Source organism: Tenrec ecaudatus, chromosome 14 (genome assembly GCF_050624435.1).
Source record: "Tenrec ecaudatus isolate mTenEca1 chromosome 14, mTenEca1.hap1, whole genome shotgun sequence".
Classification (NCBI taxonomy): domain Eukaryota; kingdom Metazoa; phylum Chordata; class Mammalia; order Afrosoricida; family Tenrecidae; genus Tenrec; species Tenrec ecaudatus.
The window spans coordinates 118614350-118639227 of NC_134543.1; the positions used below are offsets into that span (position 1 = coordinate 118614350).

Below are 24878 nucleotides of genomic sequence, written 5' to 3' on the forward strand. Positions count from 1 at the left end.
GTGGGTTACGTATTGAGTTGCTATGCGCAAGTTCAGTGGTTCAAACCCACCAATTACTCCGTGAGAGAAAGGCAAGGCTGTCTGCTCCTACAGAAATGTAAAGTCTCAGCGGCAGTTCTACCCTGTCCTATAGGGTTGGTATGAGTCAGAATCAACTTGATGGTAGTGGGTTTGGTTTATTGGGGGGTAAGGTAGGGGTGTGTGTGCAGTGGCATTATTTTAATATGGAAGCAGACTGGTGGCCCCATGCGTAATTTTTGGCCCCATGTGAAGATGCAAACTCCCCTACTAGTTGCTGCTAGGGAAAAAGGTGAGACCATCTGCTTCTGTGGAGGTTCCAGTCCGGGAAAACCTGTGGGGCAGTTCTCGTCCCTCCTGTAGGGTCACCCTGAGTCAGGGTGTGGGTCTGGGTGGCATAATTGGTGAAGCATTTGGTCACTAACTGAGAAACTAATGGCTCCAGGGAAGAAAAGGCCTATCAAACTGTTGCTGTGAAGATCACAGCGCCGCAGACAGTTCTGCTCTGCCCTCTAGGGTCACTCTGCGTCAGAATGGACTGGCGGGGCTGTAAGGCCACGTGCTATTGTGGCTAAGTTTGCCACATTACTTCCAGCAATGTCCCAGGTGGATATTCACGTCTCTTCTCCTCTGGCAGGGCCTTTCTTACACAGCATCTTGCGTCCTCATTCTTCCCTGGCTCTTACTGTGTTTAATGGAACGGGAAAAACTCTGAAGACCTTCCTTTTCTTCACAAATTTGGCTTTCAAGACTTGTCTTCCCAAGTCCCTGAGATCCTTTCTTGGATGATGTCCCAACAACATGGATAGCTTGCTCTGTGCATCCTTGGGGCAATCATCCCAATGACTCTTCCCATCCCCATAGGCAGAAGGATACCTCTGACTGAATAAAGAGGTGAATGAGTAAATGAAGTGCTAACCAGCAAAGCACATCACAATGTATGAAAACGATTCCCACTTCGTGTGCACAAGCAAATATGCTGTTGAATTTTAGAAATATATGAAGTACTGTTTCGTGGAGTCAATGAGATTGTAAATTCCTCGGATTGTATATTATTCTTTCCATCTGCTGTGGGCATAAAAGGCATGTGCTACAGCAAACATTTATCCAGCTCTATTGTACATGCGATACTGTTCCAGGCACAAGAGTCATGGAGGTAATTGAGATAAGAGTTAGATTCCTCAAGAGATGTCAGGCTCTCCTCTAAATATGTATATAGGTAAGGGATGAAGTCATGCCACCGCGGTGCCCCACAAAACTCAGAAGAATGAGACACACAATAGCCACTGAAGGAGATATGTGAAAACACTGATTGATTGGGGATATAAGCTTGAAAATCCACTTAAAACCAAAATTTCCCTAAAACCCCATGGCAAGGAAATGTAGGCTCCAAAGCCATCATTTTTATGAGCCTATGCTTTTGCCGTTTAAAATTTTACATTTACAGGGTCATCTAGTGACTTATTGTTTTAAAGACGGAGCCATCAAACAAGTCTTTGTAATGGGATAGAGGGGGAGGGAAAGGCAAGGCGGGAGAAGGAGCTGTGTTCTCAATTGGCGGTCAAGAAGCTGGATTTTCTATTTTTTCTTCACAGTGATACAACAGTAGGTTTCTCTTCTCCTCTCGATTCATCTCCAGTTCTCGTCTGTGGTTCTGTTAGAATCCAGGGCCTGAGAGATTCCACTGTGGCACCCATTTCCTTCTCTTTGTTCTTCCCTTCCTCCATCGCTAACTCTTCTACCTGGGGGCTCATGGACTTGCACAGGTAGGCCATTAGAACTAAAAATAGAAATTTTGAAAGCAGTGAGAGGAATAGATTTTATTTTGGGAAAGGACCCAATCCCATGAACTTTGTTTTCTTTCTCTTTGGGGCTAAATAGTCCTGATTCTTAGTTTTAGACTAATGGCAAATTGGTGTGTGTTAATATTTTCCATCCCAGAACAACTGGGTTAGGTCTTTCTATTCATTCCTGAAGCCCAGCCACTTGTGGTGGTGCACCGTGCTCACTGATGTTCCAGCGCAGAGATTGGCCAAGGGTGTTCCCTGGAAACTTGCGTGTCTAGGCATGAGCTCAAAGTCTGGCCTGTTTGCCCTCCCTCTCAGTATCTCCATGTGCTTCTTGTATGAGCCTAACTGCAAAGCCAGAAAGCAATGCCTGCTCTTCTCTGGATACAGCTGCTTTCTCTTAGGTGTCTGGCACCCACTGCTTCTGTCACAGGCTCTGTGAAGATGGCTGTCATCAGAGTTATTAGACACGCCTCGAACTCGGTCTTCTTCGTCTCCTCGTAGGGGCTTTGTAAGTATAGGATCAGTTCATAGAACTTGGCTATACCCTCTGTTTTTTAAAACCACTCGTTTCCTGTCGTTTCTACGGGAAGTTTATCTTATGAAGTCATTGAGAGAGTGTACGTGTATAACCCAGGAACCAGCTGTCAGCAACTTATTTGCATCATCTCATTAATATCCTTCTTGCTTTCTCAGTCAGGCCTTCCTTTCATGTCAAGAATTCCTCATGCCTGGTACTTGCTTCTACCAACCCAGCTGTTGGTGTGTGGTGCGCCGGTGGTGGTTTCCTTGATGCCACAATCCTGGAAGCTATGCCACCAGTATTTCAAATACAGGCAGGATGGTTGTGGACAGGTTTTAACAGAGCTTAAAAGAATAAGATGACTAGGCAAAAAGGCTTGATGATCTACTTCCAAAAAACCAACCAAGGAAACCCCTAAGGCTCACAGTAGAGTAGTATCTGAGGCCATATTGGATGATGAGCTTACTGATTGGAAGGTGCTTGAAGAACACAGTGGCTGTGGCAGCGGACCCTAGCACAGTAACGATTGATTGTGAAGGTGGTATGGGATGGAACAAGGTTTGATTCTGTTCTGTACATAGGGTCACCATGAGTCCAGGTGACTCAAAAGACCAAAAAACCAAAACCCAATTATCTGCTTTTTTAAAAATTAAGATCAAGCTTCTTGTAAAACCTGAACTTCTGGTTTTATAGTTTTGTATGGGTGATGATTCTCATCTATCCTTAGTGTTGTCCTTTTGACCTCGGAACACCACCAAAGAGATAGAGGGCTGTGGTGAATGTCAGCCCCAGGGCGGCCCGTCTGTCTGCAAAGGTATAAGCCACCTTACTATTTCTGGTCCTCTATATAAAGCATTGATTAACATTTTGAGGAGTGCTTGTAAACATCAACAAAAGGCTTTAAATGAATCCCCATTGTCACAGGAGTTGTTTACTATGATCTGGATTATGACCAGGAATCTTTCCCTGGTAGAGATCGACTTCAATGCCCCGTTCCATCGTAGCTTTAGTTAATGCTATACGAAGAGTGAGGGAGTTGAGGGAGTATCTACTTTCATCGAAAGCTTAACTTTGAAAGCTCATATAGCAACTAATGGAGAAGACAAACGAGAGCACGTTTCCACAAGGCTAAGAATGTCTTAGCAATCCAGAACAACGTTTGACCAGCAAACCTGACAGCCGGGGCTGGCTGTGGATAGAGCCTCACAAACTCCAGGCAGTGGAGGGAAGATGAAGGCATGAAAGCCAGGCAGGCAGGGTGTGTGTGTTTCCAGGGGAAATGCTCGCTGGGATTTCTAAAGACCATGCACCCCTGGACGTGCTCAGAAAGGCGGTTCATGTCCAACAACGTAACCACAAAACCCAAACAACTGCCTGTTTCCTGCTTCTTGGGGCCCTGAAACCAAAAGTGATTACTTCCCAGGAATCATGAAAATTACTGACAATCTACTGAACTGATGGAGAGTTTGTGTTCACCCCGTTATTTGGGCCTGTTGTCAGCCTTCCCCTCCATACCAACTCTGTTTTGTCTCAGAATTATCAAGGCCCTCGGGGAGCAGAGGGGTTCCTGGCCTAGCGAATAGTGGGTATGATAGGACCGATTATTGAGGATCAGAGCATGCGCCCTGGAGTCGGGCTTGTATTGCGGTTCTTAGGTGCCATCGAGTAGATTCTGACTCAGAGCGGTCTTGTGTCCTCCAGAACGAACGCTGCCCCGTCCTGTGCCGTCCTCCCAATTCTTCTTCTGTGTGAGCCCGTTGTCGCAGCCACTGTGGCAGCCTGCCTTGTCGAGCGTGTCCCTTCTCTCGCTGTCCCTCTGCTTTACCAAGCATGCCGTCCTTCTCCAGGGACTGCACTCTCCTGACGCCTGTCCAAAGTATGTGAGTCAAAGCCTTGTCAGCCTGTCTCCAGGGAGCATTCTATGTTTGTTCTTTGGCAAACCATAGTACTTTGATATTCATCGCCAGCATCACAATTCAAATGTACCCGTCATTCTTCGGTCTTCCTTATTCAGTGTCCGACTTTCATATCATATCAGGCCATTGGACTTACCATGGTTTGAGTCAGGCACACCTTAGTCCTCAGAGTAACATGCTTACTTTTTTTTTGCTTGCTTTTAAAAAAATTCCATTGTATTGGTCACTCTTATAGGTATTGCTACAATCCATAATTCAGTTAGATCAAGCATAATTGCAATTACTGCCACCATCATTTTCAGAACTTGTTTTTCTTCTTGAACTCTTGGATATCAGTTCCCCTCCCTCCCTCACCCTCTGCCCCAGGAACCCTTATTGTTACAAGTAGTTATTATTTTGCCATATCTTACACTATACACTGTATCCGTTCCCATACAATTCTGTTATTCATTCCCCTTAAGTGGGGTTCTACAATCGTTTTGTTTTTTTTGCTATTGGTACCTCCCACCCCTTTCCTATGCCCCCAGGGAATTACTGCTCCCATTACTATTACTGACAGGTGTATCTATCTTAAAATTCATGCATTGAATGATCTTCATTATACAACTGAATATTCGTAGGTCTAACAGGTTTAATGAGGTAAAACTGGGACCATAATAAGGGGAGGAAATATTAAAGAATTAAGAGGATAGTTATATACTTAATCAGTGCTATGCTGGCACCCTGGATATATTGTCCCTCCGTATGGCCCTTCTGGGAAGGACTGTCCAATTATCTTACAGGTGGGTTTTGGGTCTCCACTTTGTCTACACTTGTTCACATCAATTTGATGAACTTTTTTTGATAATTGAAATGTATGCAGTAGAAATAACTGAGAGGTGAGCGACAGACATAATAATGGGGCAGCAGGAAATAAAGCTGAAAAAGAGGAAATAACTAGAAATAATCTTACATAGGTATAAATATAGGTATGTATGTTTGTAATTATATAAAGATAGGTGTATTAGTTAATATATATGCAAACACAACAAGGAAGCAGATGGACTTGGTCCTCTACTTAAATCTTACCCTTAGTACAAAAACAGTTTGTTCTAATAATGTGGCAATGTATGATACTCACTTTCCCAACATCACTGCTGAAGACAAAATGGGTGCATAAGCAATTGTGGTGAAGAAAGCTGATGGTGCTGGCTATCAAAAGATGTAGTGTCTTGGTTCTTAAAGGCTTATAATTAAACAAGCGGCCATCTAGCTGGCAAGCAACAAAGCCCACATGGAAGATGCACAGCAGCCTGTGTGATCATGAGGTATTGACGGGAACATGCTTGCTTTTTAATAGTTTTTAACGTTAGTCTTGATTGACCTCATGCAGTGTGTCTTTTGATCTCTTGACTGCTGTTTCCATGAGCATTGATTGTGGATCCAAGCAAGACAAAAATCCTTGACAACTTCAATTTTTCCTCCATTTGTCATGAACTTTGTTACCCGTTGGTCCATTGTGAGGGTTTGGGTCTTCTTAATATTGAGTTGTAGTCCACACTGAAGGCTGCAATCCTTGATCTCAGCAAGTGCTTCTTCGAGTCTGTGCATTTTCAGCAAGCCAGGTTGCCTCACCTGCATCTCACAGGTGGTTACTAAGCCTTGCTCCATCCTGGTGCCATGTTCGTCTCCATAGAAGCCAGCTTCTCTCCTGATTTTCTCAGGTATAACCGGTTTGAGTCTTGCCTGTGTGGGTTGCGTCATGTCACTTAATTAGTCCAAGCCTCAGTTCAAAACCACCAGCTGCTCCACAGGAGTAAGACAAGGCTTTCTACTCCTGTAGAGAGTTACAGTCTCAGAAACCTCCAGGGGCAGGTCTCCTCTGTCCTGTAGGTTCTCTAGGAGTTGTCATGGACTCGGTGGCAGTGATTTTTTTATATGTATATAGTGACGGGGGTAGTAACTGAGGCCACCTCACAAGCTAGAGTGAGGGTGAAATAAGGGGAGACATTCAGCACTGTAGGCTCCACAATGTCTAGCCATGGGTGGTGGTGGTTGGGATGGGGGAGAGGATAGCGTGGGACCCAGGCTCTGGCCTCCATGGCCCCAGCTTCAGGGGGAGGAAGGAAGTTAGATGTTCCTTTGGTGGCAACAGTGCCTGGGCAGTCAGTGTGTAGCACAGAGCACAAGGAGTCCCCATACATCTGACACTCCTCCACCCCCAATCCTGTAGGTGGTGGCCTGAGGGGTGGCTGTGGGAATTCACCTGTGCCTGCAGAACTAGCTACTGGGTTTGCTGTCGCAGGCTCAGAGAGCTGGCAGGCCCCTGGGAGCCCCTGGTGCATCTGGTGATTGCGAACAATGGACACAAGCGGCAGGGCATCAGTCCAACAGGAAAGAAAGCCTTCAGCAAGAGGCCTCTTTGTTAGCTTCTGAGCCACAGCGCCTGTGTGCTCTGGCCAGCGGAACAGGTTGTTTGTTTTGTGGAACAAAGAAAAGACTAGGCCTGGAATCAATGGGGCACAGGGTTGGGGCGGGGAGGGAAGGGGCGTGTTTGGGTCCTGGTAGGGTTCCTCTTTATTAAGACAAACTCTAGAAGCATCTGGCACGTGCCACCGACCAGTTTCAGATGGGGAGGGGAATACAGCTGGACTCGCATGCTGAGGCTTGGAGTCAGCCAAGTGGAAAGACACCGACCGGAAAGGGCCCTAAGCGGGGCCAGGTCAGCTTACTGACAGGTGCTCTTAGAGTCCTGGGGCTCCCAGGTCAACTGGACAAGAAGGTGCTATGTCAAAGAGGTGTGCCGTTGATTAGTCGATAATGTCTAGGTGCGGAGTTAAGTCCACCAGGTTTCCCTCCACCGCTGAAATTCGACTGTGTGACTGCATCAGTCATGTAACCTTGCTGGGCTTCACTCAAGTCATCTGGGAACCTATTGCAGGTGACCCGACGTTCACTAGTTACAGCAGTCACTCATCAGGTTCAGCGAGAACGCTCAATTTTGTACAGAATTCAGAGCAAGCATACAACCTGTGTGTGTGTGTGTGAGAGAGAGACAGAGACAGAGACACAGAGAGAGAGACACAGAGAGAGAGACAGAGAGAGAGGGGTTGGGTAAAGAGGATTCAATGCATTACTCTGAAATTCAGGCATCTCACCTGAGGCAAAGATGCAGCCATGTGATATAGGCTCAGTCAGCACAGACTTTTTCTTAATGCAATGGTAAACAGCACCTGATTGGCAGAATCTGCTAATTGAGTGCTCAATTTAGGTCCAGAGGGTGCTAAAAACGTATTTTTATGCAGGGTGTTTGGAAGCTGAAAGAATTTTCTCACAGAAGACAGTGCTATATATTAGGTTGGGTCCTCGGGCCAGGGAGCCGAAGTTGGTTTAGCCCATCACATAGCTGGAATGGTCTTCGCTGTTGTGGTGTGTTTAGTGAATATCCTTGGACACTTTAAAATATACCTATTTTGTGACAATAGTCTGTTGCTCCTCGTGAGGCTTTCTGGCATCTGAAAATCCCTGGTAAAGTAGGGGGCAGTGGAAGAGAGGAAGGCCCTGGACGTCATGGCTGCAGCCTAAGAACCGCTGTGAGGACGCGCAGTGAGTCAGAGCTGATTCGTGCACCAATAAGAGCTACAATCCTGCCCCCGAAGCCCCCCATCAGCTCCATGTTGGCACCGTGTAGGAGGTTAGGGCTCTGTCTCTAGAGAAGGCTGCCTCCCCTCTGGGCACAGCTGTTGCCTGAACTTCTCAGCCAGCACCCTTGGAGTCCTTCCCGCAGCTTGTAGACTGGCCTGCCTCTGTCATCTTCAGGTAGCGCCAGTCTTCTGGATCTCAAAAGTGATGGGGTTAAGACTCACCGCCCCCCCCTTCCATGCCCTCATCTGCCTATCAAAGAAAGCTCAGTTCCCAGATGAGATTGCATCCACTGATACAGGGGTCTTCTGAGAGAACAGTTTTATCATCACACACGGATGGCCACACTGGTTCCCAGGAGGCAGGGCCGCAGCGCAGCCTTCCGGAGGCCCCGCGGGAGGACCGGGAGCGTTTGGCAAGCAGCACTAGTGACCCTCACAGTGGGTGTCTGTGGTTCGCACCCAGGATGGGCTCCGTTAGCAAACAGATGTGCCCCGGAGAGAAACTGTTGTTTGAACAAAGCCTTAGGATGGACAAACAACCATGCCTGGCTTAGGACAGTCCTATCCCGGGCCCTGCTCCCTGTGCCCTTCAGAGCAGGTGGCCTTGGCACTGCCTGACCCTAGCAGGCTCCTTGCAAGGTAGGGGCCAGGGAACAGGGTTCCCCATCAGGAGCCCCATGCAATTACAGTGCCACCGGGCAGGCCTGCTCCACTGTGTCCCAGAGAACAAGGCAACGTCTTTGAAGAAGGAAGTCAAGGTCCCCTTAGCCATCGACTTGTAGCCTGAAGGTGGACAGTTGGAACCCACTCAGTAGTGTCACACCCCGGAAAGGTTTCTTCCAAAACTATGGCAAGAAGGCCCTTTGGGGGGTTCTGCTCCATCCCATGGGGTCGCTGTGCCTCAGAATGGACCTTGAGGCCATGAGTTCGGGTTTGGTTTGGGGGCTTGGGAGCCATCAGCCTTAAAACTTACCACGAGGAGCAGCCTCTGATGTGATAGCCGTCCGACTGGACTGGCAGCCTCTGTTGGCAGTGCTCCCGCAGCCACCCACTTAGGGCATGGTGGGAAACCCCGGCACTTCTCTGCAGGCACAGTTGGACTAGTATGAGGTGCAAAGGGATGCTCAGGACAGTGGTCACCAGACGAAGAGTTCGTGTCGTCAGCATTTCTGTTTGACATTTTAAGTGGCATGATTTCCACAACAGAGAGTTGATGCGTTCTTTAGCACTTCAGGACACCAGGCTGCAGAGGAACGGGAAGGTTGAGGGGTCAGCGTTCACACGTATCGCGATGTCTGAGAAGCAGAACCGGGCAGAATGGGAGACTTGATGGAGACCTGTTCGCTTCCAGCCTTGCTTTCCGTTGACCGGGTGAGGTTGACCGTGGGTGGGATGGTCCCGCTGCTGCTCGCCTGTAGGCAGTGCTTTGAAAACCTGCTGGTTTGTGCTGTCTTCAGAAATCTTGTTCAACCCGTTGGACTCGTGTGTGCTGACACTAGCTGGTTTTCCTTTCCTCTTTTTTAACTATTTGTAGAGTCATCTGGTCTCAGAGTGGCTTGGTGGATTTATCTGGGGGTCGAACCTCTGCTTGCTGCCCCCACTTTCCAATAGTTTCCTGGTGACGCAGAGCTCTGGAAACACGGCATCCCACCCTTCTGCCAGCCGGCAGGGCCTCCAGCCTAGCGGGGGGCTGTTGGCTTCTCCACACAGGGCTTGCATGGGCTCGTCACACGGTTAGCTTAGATGGTGTCCTCATGGGGACAGAAATGGAGGGAGGCTCTTTTATCTCCTAGAAGTCAGGAGATTCCAGGGGGACTCGAGAAAGTTCTATGACTTGAAAGGAGAGGCCTTCACAGCACAAGGCGAACTGGACGTTAGCAGCCCTGCTTCAGAGAAGCCGCGCGTGCAGTCCAGAGGGAGCGTGGATGCCTCCCTTCCCTTGCCGTTTGACCCAAAGTTACCGGCAGGGCACAGACAGGAAGTCAGGAGAGCTGGGTTCAAGCTCTGGCTGTGGGACTTTCGGCTGCCTGACCTTTATGTACATGTAACTGTCACAGACTGAATTCTTATTGTGTGTCTGAAGCATGGTTAAATGCTTTACACGTAACAACAGGACAATTGCAACTTAAAGAGGACCAGTGGCACCATTAGGTCTGTCCCAACTCTAAGACCTGAGCTCTTGCTTTTTTAATTGAGATAAAATTCATATAACACAAACCGACCATTTAGTGTTTAAAATATATGTATGTATATAATATATATGCATATATATCTCCACAAAGTTGTGAACCTTTAGTTCCAGCTAATATTCATCACCCCCACCCCCCCCCAAAAAATAGTGGAAACTCTTGGAACACCCCAACCCCCAGTACTAACCACTAGGCGCGGACTCTAACTATTGAGTATACCGCGCTCGGGAAGGCAGCCTGGCGCCTCTGCTTCCTTGTAGGCGTTTGTTCGCCCAGCTTAGGTATTTCTGTAGGTTTGTGTGTGGCTTAAGTGAGAACATCTGTGGACTGCATTCCTTAAGTAAGTGTGAGGCAATTTATTTGCTTAACTTTTGCCGAGGACCTGTTTCCAAAGTGCAAGCCACCCTGAGAGCAGATCTTGTTGGCCTCTTAATTATTTAAAGGGAAGCAAATTGCCCTAGTCCCGGAGGTCAGGGTGGACAAGACGGAAGTACCTGTTACAGGTGAGGTAGTCACTGAGCTACTCCAGAAGCAGCTAGGTAGTGGGGTAGGAACAAAAGGGAGCATGCTGTAGGTGGTTCTGTACACAGAAGAATGACTCCCCAGAACAGTGAACATACAAGCGGCTGCTAGAGTCGCCAAGAAGCAAGACATGTACGCTAAAGGGACTACAACACATTAGTGAGCTCGGGGAGGAAGATGGTGCCTTCTGTTTCCATAAAGAGTTAGTTTTCAGAGCCAATTAGTTTTCTTCGTAGGTTGGGAAGATTGGCTTGCAGAGTCGACCTTTGATTTTCCTTAGCTAGAAGTCGGTTCCTGGGCCCCAAGCCACACAGCCCTCTGCTGGGCCGGGCCTCCAGGCGATTTCCACCGGCCGCTTGCCCTGCTGGCACCGCTCTGCCAGAGACGGCTGGGCTGTGCCATCTTTTTCCTTTCCTCACATTGCTAATGAATTTTCTCAGCTCACTTTTTATTGATATCTCTTCCTCCTCAGGAGTCGGTTCAGCCCTCTTCAAACTCCCTCGGACCACTGAGGTCAGGTGCGCTGTCAAGGAGCTCAGTGCAGGCCCTCACCAGGGTCTTGGTCCGGACCAGCTCGTTGTTGGAAGCGTTGTTGACAACATCAGTGATGCTTGTTTTGCGGGTACAACCCTCGGAGCCCCGGGAGAAGTTCCCCACGTCCAGCCTCAGGGCCCCATACTTCTTGTTCCCTCCTCTCACATGAACGGCGTGGAAGTGGCGGGGACCTACCTTAGTGATGGCAGCCGGTGTCAGCTCCTACTTCCACTTTTTGTGGGAGGGCTTCCTCTTGCCCCTGGTCATGTGGCGCTTGTCACTTGTGCCAGGTGATCCTGGAGATGACTATTGCTTGACGCTGGCTGGAAAGAGAGCATGCTGCCAATTAGTTTACTTGCAACATTTTATGCATGTTTGGTTTTGTGCTATCAACTGAAATTCCCTCACTCTTCCCATTTCCTCTCGGGGTTCCCGGGATCCATTGGTCCTTCTTTCCTTCCCCCTCCACCCTAAAAGCTTGGTTTCTGAGCTGATGCTGCCCTCCTGGGGTCCCGTGGTGGCCTATCCTGATGAGCACGTGCCTCACAGTAGGATCGTTCACTTTAGAGGCTTGTCTGTAGTTTGGCTGCAGGATGGTCTCGGCCAGTGGGTTCAGGATCTCTAAAGGCCGGTTTTGGGGTTTCCACCAGCCTCCTTCAGGCAGTCACTGTGGTTTTTTTAAACGATTGGATTTGTGTGACAGTTTCCTCTCATTCCTGTCCAGGACATCCCTGTGGACCAGGGGGGCAGTCGTGAGTGGTAGCGCAGTGTCATCGACTTCTTAGGGTCTCGGGAGTGGAGATGATGGCTCACGTAGGTTCTTCATCTTTGGGATTAATTCCCTTGAGACTTTGATTTTCTTCACTCTTCCCACCCACTGCCGTTGGGCTGGTTCTCACTCGTGGCCCTGGGAGACAGAGCCGAACTGCCCCCCAGGCTGCACATGCTCACAGGATCAGCCTTCTCCCAACAAATGGCTGGTGGTTTCGAACGGTCAGTCTTTCTCTTAGCAGCCTCTTGAGTCCACTGTGCCCTCGGGCTCCTTCCTTGCCTCCGGGGGGAAGGCCAGTGTTGGACCCTAGATGGCCACTCTAGCTTTTGCACCCCGCAGCTAGTCACCACAGTAGGGTAGAGCATTGTCTCTGAGCCGTGTCGGGCCAAAGGCTTAGTTGTCCTCCAAGACGCTGTTCCTAAGCCCCCAAGTCCAGCCACTCATCCTTCAAAGTGTTTGGTTATGGCTAAGAAAATTCCATAGCTTTGCTTTCTGTTTGCTGTACTTTATACATGGATAGATTTACCACACATACAAATCTCTCTCTATAGTAATATTCTCTATCAAACATACATGCTATGGGTGCAGGACCATTTGCCTACCCATACCTGTTGACTTGCCTGTCTGTGTGGTATCGACATGTAGGTTAGTAGTACGGATAGTGCAGGACTGTGCGTGGAGTCGTGTTGGCCTGTAACCCCGTGTACTGTACCTATTAGTCTCTTCCTTTGCCGTAGTCGGTCAGACTGTCCCGCTCTTCCCCTCCTCGCCTGTGCCTTTCCCTTCGCCTCAGTTAGAATGTGTTGCCATTCCAGTTAGGGATTTCCCTCCCATCCCTTCCTGGCCCTGCTAACCTCTGGAAATGTTTCGTTCAGGCTGTAAACCTTTTCTAGACTTTTTCCAACAGTGGTCTCCGATATTTGTCGTTTCTGATTAACCTCTTCCGTTCAGCATAATGTCCTTCAGCTCTAACCATATGATGGCGTGTTTCACAGCTTCGCCATTGGGCATTCTCTAACACTGCGCAGTATTCCATCGTGTGTACCATAGTCTATCATTCGTCCGTGAGGGGCACCTAAATGTTACCCTCTCCTTGCCATTATGAACAGTGCTTCAATGAAGGTGGATTTACAGATAGTTATTTCTCTCGGACTTTTACCTGGTACTGGGACTGGTGGAGCAAATGATATTTCTGTTTCCACCTTTTTAAAGGAAGCGCATACCGTTCTTCACAGTGGAGAACTCTCCACCCTTGGGAGGTCTACCAGCAGTGTATGGGAGTTCTGAGCTCCACACCCTGGTCAGCCCTGGTTGTTTTCTGCCCTTTTGAAGTTGGCTATTACTATAGAGATATAATGATACCTTGTTCTGATTTGCATCTCTAATGGATAGGGATAGGGAGCATGTCCGTATGTGTTTCGTCACTGCCTGAATGTCTTCTTTGGAGAAGTGCCTATTCGTGTCTTCTGCCCATTTTAAAATTGGATTGTTGTCTTTTCGTAATTGAGGTGCTGACTTTTCTATACATTTTAAAGCCGAGTCTCTTGTCAGTTCTGTGTAGGTTCTTGTTTTTCTTCACTCCTTTGGAGAAGGTTTTTGATGTGCTTATTTGTTTAGTGTTTACGAGGTGAGTTGTTCGTTCTTTCGGCCGTGGGGTGTGTTCAGTATTCATGAATGCCTAATACTGCGGCCCTCCTTCTGTCTGGTCTTTCTAGAGGTCTAGACTGTGAAAGCTGGTTGGGCATTGGAGTTAACCAGATGGACCCTTTCATGTTTTACAGAGAGCCTCACTGAGGCAGATGGAAGTCAAGTGACCTGCCTCCAGCCATTATACAGTTTCCAAATCTTTTAACAAAAGAAAATCGAATATTGACCTTCACTCTTCATACCTGTAATGAGTAGTCTCCACTTCTTTACCATTTTACTTGCTAGATTTAGTCTCATCTCATATACTTGTCCTCTTCCCTCAGACAAACTAACCGACCCAACGAGCACGTCGTTCTGTACCCAGGTTAGTTCAGAACCTCCAGTCAGATGCCGAGAAGAATGACGGCTGCCGGTTTTTTGAAGCTCCCGGGGCACTCTTAGAGTGGGCTATAAAAAACGGTGCTTTTAATAAGAACTCAAATCCATGTTGACCCAAAATGGCAAGTGGGCAGAAGGAGCACACCACCTTATTTGTGTAAGGATTTCAACTTAAAAAAATTTTTTTCTCCCTTTTTTTTGACTTAGATTCTCTGACCCAGTTAGGGCTAGTATTGCCTTAAATTTGTGAAGTGAAGTTCAGAGGGGTCAAAGTCTTGCCTGTCATCCTGTGAGCCGGCTGCAAAGCCTCCTGTGCCACCCAACAGCTAATCCTAGGCTTTGAGAGTCATATGGAGAAGCTTGAAGGATTGTTAACTAGCCAGCACTTGGCTACTTGGGCTGTGAGCTTGTCTCGAGGCCCTGCAGGTATGCACAGCCTCTGAGCAGCCAGGATCAGGGCTTGACCTTTTCTCCCAAGAAATTTGCACCACAGGCAAACTGCCAGAAACACCTCAGGTGGATTACACGGTTGGGCTTGAATTAATTTTCAGTCGGTGTGTTCACCTTTTACTGTTGCCAGTTTTTTGCAGCCCCCTCCCTGCCCCCACTCAGCTGTGTGGCCCCGTGGGGGATTAGGGCCCACAGAGAAGAAGCCTGTGCTCGGTGTCGGCATCACTTGGGAGCTTGGTGAGCTGCAGGGCCCTAGGCCCCAGTGCAGGCCTGTGCAGCAGTTAACGCCATCCCCGGTGATTCCTGCGCTCACTGAAATCTGGCAAGCCCTGGCCTACGGGGTCTGTGCAGCCAGAGCCACAGACAGCTAGAGAAGAGGAGAAAGTAAACTGTATGACCTGAATGTGGGCTCTCTCGGTACCTAGGGTACTCTTGCTCTGTGGGGGAAGGCGAGGGAAGACACAATGGTGGGAATTTGCTTGTCTGTCACATTCAGAGCGAGGAAGGCGACGTGTGACTTTGTGGAAGTGAAAGTCCACAGGCTCACGTGATGGTGAAAGGTGGCGTCCTCCCGGTGGATGACCTGACCTAGGTTCACATCAGCCTACAGCTTGCTGCCTCAACATACGCTGGGGGGTGGTGGGTGGGGGTGCGAGCTGGAACTGACCCCCAGCATTCCATTCCCAGCCGCTGCAGCCTCCACGCCTCAGCTGTTTTCACTCATTCAGCAAAAAGGGCAGACGGAAAGGAAACAAAAGCTGGCCGTGGCCGAGGCCTTGTTAATGAGTAAAACCTGGTATCTGTGTGTGTTCGCTCTGCACTAGGACAAGCCGGGAGGTCCTTGCCCAGAGCCCTGCCTCTTCCCTGGGGCCGAGCGAGTGAGGTCTGTGTGCCTGCAGGGAAAGTGCCTCTGCGCCCTTGGCCTGGCCGGATGCGGCATCCCCCTGGCCCCACGGCTGCGTGTGGCGCTCTGGAGAGGGCTTGTGTTCCCCTTGGATAAAGCTTTCCCAGGGGACAATGTGAGCATTTCCAAATACGGCTTTAGCTCATGAAAATATATCAGCTAGTAAGAAAGTCGTTATTTGCAATGAGCAGTGGCTTCCGACAGCAAGGGTGTTTTGCTGTTTGTTTGTTTTCCAGTATCCAGCTGCATTTCTTTGTTTTGTTTTTCCCCGTTTAAATCAGTAACTGGAGCATATGGTTAAAAGTCAACTATTTTAGAAGCATTGGACAATTAACAAGTCAGCATGTTGAAACATGTTTTTATTTGGGACAAGTTTTCTAGATTTCTGTTGGTTTCTACCAATCTGCTCCCCCTGTTAGGAACTGGGGCTGCATTCTGAATGAACTGACCAACCGAGAAACCCGACTTCCCCTGGCATCGGAAAAGGGAGCACAGCAACCCAGAAAGATGGTTAGAAGTCCTCGGTTTTTGTGTTAGCTGCAGAAGTGCCCTCAAGCACACCCGTGCTTGTGGAGATGGCTCGGGACCAGGCAGCACGTCCTTCGCTTGTCCTGGGGGTTGTCGCTTGTCCGATGGCAGCTAGTCACTGGAGCGGGCAGAACTTCGCAGCTTGCAGCCTGAAACTAGCTAGCCTTAGTGCTGTAGCGCCCTAGTAGGTAAGCTGAGGGCAGGCCTTCTGCCTTTGTGGAAATAAATGCCAGGTGTTGTGGGTTACACATTGGGCTGCTAAGAAACCACCACCAGGAAAAGAGTGAGAGTCCTTCTACTCAATGGCAGTGAGGTTTGGAGTTGATGTTGATCTAATAGTAACTCTGAGTCGGCATCACCGCCATGGCAGTGAGTTTTGGAGTTAATAACCAGGATGGCCACCTCAACAGCGAGGCTTACATGAAGCAGCCCCTGACAGTATGGATGAGGTAGGTCATCTCTGCCCCTCTCTGTAAAGTAAGGAGCCCTAGTGAGGGCATCTGGCTGTGTAGCAGGTGACCCATTGGGTTGCTAACCGCAGGTCAGCAGTTTCAAACCACCGGCTGTTCTGTGGGAGAACAGTGCGGTGAGCCACATCTTTCTCCTCCTCTCAAGAGTTGAACATCCACCCTGCTCTGTCCCATAGTCACTGTGAGTTGGAATTGACTTGAAAGCAGTGAGGTTTGTTTGTTTTCAGTGGTGTAGTAATGGGATCTGGTGGCATAGTGCATTATGAATTGGGCTGCTAGCTACAAGGTTGGTGGTTCACACCCACTCGCTGCTCTGCAGGAGAAAAACGAGATTTATAGTTTCAGAAACCTACAGAGGCAGTTTCACTAGGAGTCAGAATCTTCTCAATGGCAGTGGGTTTTTGAGTGATACACTGGTTAAGTGCTCACCTGTTACAGGAAGGTTAACAGGTTCAAACAGACTCCATGGGAGAAAGATGTAATAATCTTCTTCTGCAAAGATTCCAGTCTTGGGACTCCTATGGGGTGGCTCTACTCTGTCCTGAATCAGACTTGACTCTGCAGCACTGGGAGAGGGTTTGGTTTCTGTTTGATCTCTTTAAGGTGAGGAACCAAGGCTCTGTGAAGTTAGGCCAAGAGGAAGCCCCAGGAAGAGGTAGAGCCTGGGTTTGATTTTGATCTAACTGCAGGTCTTTCCTCTGTACCATAGGCTCTCAAACTTATTTGGCCTACCACCCCCTTAAAAAAAAGTACTCAGTGGCCCCAGCAATTAAAAATTTGTGTACTATAGCCCAGAATCCAAGTTAAAGTGGATTGCTTAAGAAGCGCCCCTTGAATCATTTCAGTACCACTCTCTCCCAGGAGGACTCTCTCCCAGGAGGAAACACTTTGGGAAACACTGCTCTACACTATTAGATATGTACTTTGAGAATTAGAAAAGTGAATTTCATTTTTGAAGTGATTTATATCCGCTACTTGGCCTAGGACATACAAGGGAGCTTTTAAAATTTTGGAAAAATGGAATGGAAAGAATGAAAAATTCCCCTGAACTTTTGAAGTCTCCTTGTATGTGCATAGGGGCCCTGGCAGTGTAGTGGTTATGCATTGGGCTGCTATCCTCAAGGTCAGCAGCTGGAAGCTACCAATTGGTCCATTGGAGAAAGATGAGGCTTTGTACTCCCATAAGGAGTTACAATCTCTTGACAGATCCTTACAGAGAGTAACTGGGTTAATGGTTTTTCCGGGGTCTGGCAGGGGAGGGTGGGGAAGTGGAATGGGGAGTTAATAATGATGAGTTATAAGAACAACGACAATGTTTTAAAACTGTGGTGATAATTGTACAAAGTTTCTTGATGAGATTAAACTATTGTATGATATACCAACTAAACACCAATAGAACTTTTGGGGGTGGGTGGGGGGAGAAAAGAGTTATGGTCTCGGAAACCCACAGGACCAGGTCTGCCTTGTCCTATAGGGTCGCTGTGAGTTGCATCGACTCGACGGTAGTGCATGTGAGTGCTTTGTGTGTGCATGGGCTGGGTGTGTCACAGGTGGGTGGCTGTCAAACCCATAGGGTTCTGTCTTCCTAGGACACTGAGAATGCAATATCTTAATATGAAAGGACACGTGAAATAGAATGGGAAAAAATGTCCTCGTATCAAAGGCAGATTCCATGTGCATTTTTAAGGGGAAGAACTTAGACTCAAAGGCAGCATCTCCTAGTCCTTTGATGTCCCTCCTCACCCATCGGGACATCGTGGCCCTAGGGTTGCTCTGGTGGAAACATTTGGAGACACATTCATGTAAGGGCAAGTCGCAGGCCATCCGGGCAGTTTCCACTCTTGCAGCTGTACGTGCCGAAAAGGCGCTGCCGAGCTGCGTAAACCAGTGTGGGAGTGTTGGCGCTCCACTGTGTACAGCTGCTCCTGGGACTGCTATCTGCATGGCCCCAAAGTTTCTGTGGATGGACTTGGGAAAGTTTCTAGAGGGTAGAGGGGGTTAGAACTTGACCGAAGAGGTGGGTTGCCTTTATTTATTTTTAATAAATCACTGTATTTGGGACTCTTACAGCTCTTATAACAATCCATACATTAGTTGTATACATTTGTACATATGTTGCCATATCATTTCCAAAACATTTTCTTTCTACTTGAGCCCTAGGTGTCAGCTCCTCTTTTCCCGCTCCCTCCCCCACCCTTCCACCCTCGTGATCCCTTGATAGATTATAAATTATTATTTTAATATCTTACACCATCCACTGTCTCCTTTCCCTCACATTTCTGTTGTTTGTTCTCCTCGGGGAAGGTGGGTATTCCTTCAAGACCACGTGGCCACAGGTGAACAATCTTTTCAAAAGCTATATTTTTTCTTTTTAAAATTTTAAAACATGCAACAAGAGGATTTGCCGTGGAAAAACATTCCTCCATTTTTTCCCGAGCCCCAGTTCCAGCCCCCACCGCCAGTTAGCATAACCAGTGCCTTGTTTGTCACAGTGCAAGGATACTTTACATACCCAGCTTCCCTGTTCTCTTTATGCCAGTATGCCGTGGATGCTAGTCTGTCTGTACCTTGCCTTTCACCAGTTCCTCTTCCCCTCTGCCCAGCCGTGTAAGATGCCCCTGGAATGATGTCACATACTCACTGGAGCCCAAGTAGCTGGCATCTTGTTTACGTTCTTTTGTTATTGCGGGCCTGGAATGAAGAAGCTTGGCCCTGGGTCCTTTTGCACATGTGGGATCCGGTGCGAGAAAAGTTCCTGGGTTGACAGGACGGTGTGTTCCGATTTCATGCTTTTCCTGTTGCTGCTGGGTGCTGTCCAGTGGATCCCCTGTTGGGCAGAGTGGGCCGCCCCTTAGGATTTCCTAGGCTGGCGTCGGTATAGGAATGGCGCCGGTACAGGAATGGCGCCGGTGATGGTTCAAACTCTCACCGTTGGGTTGACAACCAGCACGTAACCATTGTGCCCCAGTGCTCCCTTTGGTTTCATAGGTGCTATCAAACTCTCGCGCAGGAGCTCGTGCCAACTCATGCCCCGTCCACATGTGAACGAGCACACCGTGCACACAACTGGTATCAAACCTTTCAACTCGACCGCCTGCTCACACACTCACTCGGTGCCATCGAGTCGGTGCCGACTCATAGTGACCCTCTGGGGCAGAGTGAGACGGGGCGTAGGGCTTCTGAGGCTGTCAGTCTTTATGGGTGAAGTGTAGCCAGCCTTGCTTTTTGTTTCCCCTGGAGGGGCTGGGGGTTCGAACCGCTGCCTTGTAACTCACAGCCCAATATGTAACCCACACTTGTTCACAGGGGCTTAAGTGTACAAGCATTATTATGTTGATGGAGTTGGGGATGGGGGGACCCCATCCCTTTGCCTCACTTTACAAATGGTCCTAACCTGAGTCAGTAGCACAACATGTGTAAGTCTCTAGTCGAGAGAGAGAGAAAGAGACAGACAGACAGACAGACACACGTTCCGCCTGGGGGAACCTTGTAATCACGACTTTTTGGTGTTCTTGTTGCTCTTGTTTAACTTGCAAACTTTAATTTTATCTAGATGGTTGGGATTAGCAGAGGGGAAAGGCTTTCTAAAGGTAGGTAGGTATGGGGGATGTGTAGGGCAGCCACCAACCGAGCGGTAAGCTTGCCTGCTCAGTCCTCTCAGCACGTACTCCATCCGGGCTTAGGATGTGCCCCCTCAACTTTCCAATCGAGAAAGTACCAAGTCCTGAATGTTCACATACAGCCCGGGCTCCCTTATCTAGGCTGTCCAAAGGTGGCCCCAAGCCAGGCTGAACCACACCTGGTTCATAACACCCCCGCCACCCCCATCCCGCCTTTACTCCTTCCTTGCTTGCTCTCCCTCAGAATTCTGGGTAAACAAAAGAACACTGATCACATATGTACGTGTTTGCTTTCTAACGCTTTGGAAGTAATGGTGATGATAGCTGTTTAAGAAGACAGCCGCTTTAGTAACCTAATGTCGGCACACACCCCTTGTGCTCACTGACATCTGTGAAGATGCACATCCTCTCTCCATCCTTCCTCTTGCCTCTGAGTTCACCTTGCTTTGGAAGATAAGCGCTGAAGCATAATTTGCATAATGTCCAACACATCCATTTAAAGTGTGCACCTCAAACTCAGTGGCTTTTAATCTTTTCTGAGCTGTGGACATTCTCATTATCCCAAAGAGAACCTCGGACTATTAGTAATCTCTCCCTGCCCTTCTCACTCCACTAGCCCTAGCCAACCACCAGTCTGCTTTCTGTCTCCAGGGACCTGCCCGTTTGGGATGTTGTGCATGAATGGAATCGGGCAGTGTTTTTCCTTCCATGCCTGGCTTTTCTCTCTCTGCATGATGTTCCCCGGGGTTGTAGCATGTATCAGTACCCCATTCTTTTTCACGACTGCATCGTGTTTCATTGGGTGCTCTACCACAGGTGTTGTGCCCAGCCATCAGTTGGTAACACGCGTGTGTTGTTTCCACCTTTTGGCTGTTAGGTAGCACGCTGCAGTGAGGGAGCCCTTGTTCTGCCGCGCCTGGCTTTGTTGTGCTTTGCAGATACTGCTTTTTTCCTTTTCTTTTTCTTACAAACTGAAGGTTTGTGTGGCAACCCTGTTGAGCAGTTCTATCGATACCATATCTCCAATGGCATGTGCTTACTGCGTGTCTCTGCACATTTTGGGCATCATTGCAACATTTCAAGTTTTTCATAATGCTGTTGCACACGTAATAGACTATAGTCTAGCATAAACATCACTTTTCAATGCACTGGGGGATGCGCGTGCGCGCGCGCACACACGTGGCATGCTTTATTGCACTGATCTGGTCCCAAACCTTCAACATCTCTGAAATTTGTGTACATACATTTTTGTGGGGATGTGTTTGTTTTCATTTCTCTTAGTTAGAAACTTAACATAACATGTCTCAGTAATATGCTAGCTCTATGTTTAACACATTGAGGAACTATTAGGCTCTCATGCGTATATCCCTACAAGCAATGTATAAAGATTTCAATTTCTATATGTCATTTCCAACACCTATTTATTCTAGCCATCCGAGTACATGTAAAGTAGGTTTCTCATTAGAGAAATATTATCTCTATTTCTCTAAGGACTAATAATGTGGAATACCTTTTCATGTACTTGTGGGCTAGTTGTAGAAGCCCTGGTGACCCCATGGGTTAGGTAGTGGGCTGCTAGCCTCAAGGTCAGTGCTTCAGACCCATTAGCCACTCTGGGAGAAAGGTGAGGCTTTCCATGCCCTAAAGATTTAGAGCAGGGGGCCTCAAACTTTTTAAACGGGGGGCCAGTTCCCTGTCCCTCAGACCGTTGGAGGCCCGGACAAATTCCTATGGCCACTGATTGAGTCAACTGCAAAGCAGGACAGGCAGCAGCGGCAAAAACACCTGGCAGGCAGGATAAATATCCTCGGTGGGCTGCATTTTGAGGACCCCAGATTCAGAGTGTCAGAAACCCCGTGGAGCAGTTCTGCTCTGCCTGATGGGGTCACTGTAAGTCAGAATCTACTTGATGGCAGAGGGTTTTTGAACCGGCCATTTGTAAATCTTTGGAGAAGTTATCTCTTCAGATCCTTTGCCCACATTTTAATTTATTTGTCTTTTTATTACTGACTTGTAATCTTTACTTATATGTGAGGAAACTTCAAGGTTCATGTAAAAATTTCATTATCTTTTAATTCAGTTTTTCTCTGAACTTTTTGAAGCCCTCTCATATTTTGAAAAGAACTCCCTTAAGCTATTGTATGATTTATAAACAGTGTCTCCCTCTGTGAGTTTTCATTTGCAGTACAAAAGTACATTTTTAAAAATAAAATCCAATAATCAATATTTTTTCCTTTATTACTTGTGCTTTTGGTGTTGTAGCTAAGAAGTCTTTGCATAATCCAGACATCAAAATGAATTCCTATGTTTTCTGCTCTAGTGTTCCTATGCTTTCGTATTACATCTAGATTTATGGCCTATTTTGAGTTAATTTTGCATATGGCGTGAGGTCAGGGTCAGATTTCAATTGCACGTGGATAGACCAATTGTCCCAGCCCTATTTGTCGAAGACCGTTCTTTCCCCCATCGAATTGTCTTGGCACTCTTGTGTTGCAAATTAAAAAAAAAATCAATTGACCATAAATTTAAGAATTTCTAGATTCTCAGTGTGGTTCCATTGATTTATCTATATGTTTAATCTTATGCCAGTGCCACGTTGTATTGATAATTGTAGTTTACAGTCTCTTGTCCTTTGATGGGTATGTAATTGCAGCAGTCTCCCAAGTTAGGGCAGGAATGGACAATCTAGACTTTTTCTTTTCTGATCTGACAAGCTTACAACCATGCTTTATTTATCGTCTCCTCATCTTTAAATGATGCATCCTCTTGTTGGTTTTGGTAGAAGATAATATCCAGGTAGTCATGTGAAATCCCAGATGCCTGACCTCTTAGTTTTCTTTGAGCAAAGCCAGCTACCCTCATGCAAACTCTGGTTTCTAAAATCTCTAGTTGTTAACTTCAGAAAAATGCAGCATACACAACCTGTGGTTAGAAGATGTACAGGTCTCTCCAGATGCTATGCAAGCAGTCAAGCGATTTCAGCAGATAACCCTCCTCAGGGCACTCAATAGCTGCAAGGCACGCTTGCCTTCCTTGGGCCTCCTTTCCTTCTGGGCATCTCTGTAGCATTGTTTGTGGGTATCACGTGTGCTGTGAGTTCTGTTCCCTGTGTGGGTGACCCATCCTTGTGGGGGTGCTGGTTGTTAGCTACCGCCAAGCTGACACCCAGCTCCTGATGGCCCCACACACACAGTGGAATGAAATGTGCTACCCAATCCTGGACATCCCAATGACCGGTTGTGGATCAGACTGTTGTAATCCATAAGGATTCTCATTGGTTGAGACTGGGGAATGGATTGCCAGGCCTTTCTTCCTGGTCCATTGTGGTCTAGACACTTGACTGATAACTGCTCACCATCATAGAAATGCACGGAATCCCACTAACAGGGAGCGGCTGGGTTTGGAACGTGTGTCTCCTACATGGAAGACGAGACTTCTGGCATCCAACCGCCACTGTCTCGAGCTGGTATTTTTCTAGTCACGAGGCCACAGTAAGCAACCCTGTGAAGGCTGCCATTCCTTACCCTTGTGAATACGGGCAGAACAAGGTCCTTTTCAGATGATAGTACCTGCAGCTTGTGCTGTGACCTCGGCCAGGATGGAAGCCTGGTTTGTATCGGCATTTTTAAAAAGTTTGTAAGCAGAGCTTGTTAAAGGCAACATCTGATAGAGGGTGGGGAGGTAAACGCGTGTGAAGGCAGTGGCTAACAGAAAGGGTTCGGGATCCAGTCTAGCTGAATCCATTCCCTCTTAGGGATCTTGGAACAGGTCTCTTAGTCCACCTAAGCCTCCATTTCTTATCTGTAAGATGGACAATACGGATGGCATCCATCCACCTGCTAGAGTTGTGAAAGGATTGAAGCTGCATGTAAAGGACTCAGCGTACGGGTTGGCAAAACATTTCCGTGAAGGACATGGTAGTGTGTGTTTTAGGTTTTGTGGCCTTATGGTCTCAGTCACAACTGGACTCTGCCGTTGTGTCTGGAACGCAGCCTTGGATACTATGTAAATGAATGGGCATGGTGTGTTACCATAACACTGATTCCCAAACACCAGTGGCAAGCTGGATTTGGCTGGAGGGTTGGATTTAGCCCCCGGGTTGTCTTTTGACTCAGCACTGTATCTGGCCACCTCGTCTCTTCTGGCTCACAGCGACGCCACAGGACATCTGAGAACGCTGCCTCTTTCTCCCATGGCCCAGCTGTCAGATTTCAACTGCTGACCTTGAGGCCAGCAGCCCGGTGCTTAACTAACTGTGCCACCAGGGCTCTGGACACGGAGTGGATTTAAAATAAATGCGAGGCATCCTTGCGCTGGAGGGTGGGGGGTGCTGCCCCTTGCCCGGGTACCCATGCTCTCCCTATCCTTGTGCTTATCAGAATGTGGAGGTCCTCGCCAGTCGGAGCAGCCCCTCGGCGCATCAGCAGGTTGGAGCTGCAGTGCAGGAGGAGAACGAGAGGCTGCGGGCAAGAGTTGGAGAGCTGGAGCAGAGCGTCACGCAGCTTCAGAAGCAGCTCAGTGACCTGGAAGGGGAGGACGCCAAAGCGAAGGAGATGCTCAGGAAGTACGAGGTGAGGCCCACGGGCCCCGGCGCGGCTTGGCACCTGTTCATCATCGCGCTCCTGGAGTGACAGGAGAGTGGGAAGGGATGTACGTATTCCCATAATGTAGTCAGAAAGGTCAGTGATTGTGGACCGTGTCTGTGCTGGCTGCTTCTTTGTTCCACACCGAGTGGTGTGAGTGCGAGGTACGCTTCTAAGGAGGCCTGGGGACGGGGCTGATAAGACCAGAGTGGGAAGTCTGGGAGTCCGCCCAGAAATCCCCACTCTGCCTAGACCAGACTGGGCCTTCTGCAGCCTTCTGGAACATAGGGCCTGCAGGTGTCGAACAGAAGGTATGAGCACCTGCAGCGACCACCCACACCACACCAGGCCCATGGCCACCCAGTGATTTGGTTTGGGGAGACCTCTGGAAGCAAGAGGCACACGCTGAGAATG

The 24878-nt window shown here is 48.3% G+C and overlaps 1 protein-coding gene across 6 annotated transcripts in view; it reads left to right on the forward strand.

Moving 5' to 3' along the window:
* CGNL1 (cingulin like 1) overlaps nt 1-24878 on the forward strand; it is a 182350-nt gene that overhangs the window by 128379 nt on the left and 29093 nt on the right. For all 6 annotated transcript variants that reach the window (XM_075531011.1, XM_075531014.1, XM_075531015.1 and 3 more), the window contains exon 9: nt 24261-24452. In XM_075531011.1, the coding sequence (XP_075387126.1) occupies nt 24261-24452 (192 nt within the window). The remainder of the gene's footprint in view (nt 1-24260; nt 24453-24878) is intronic.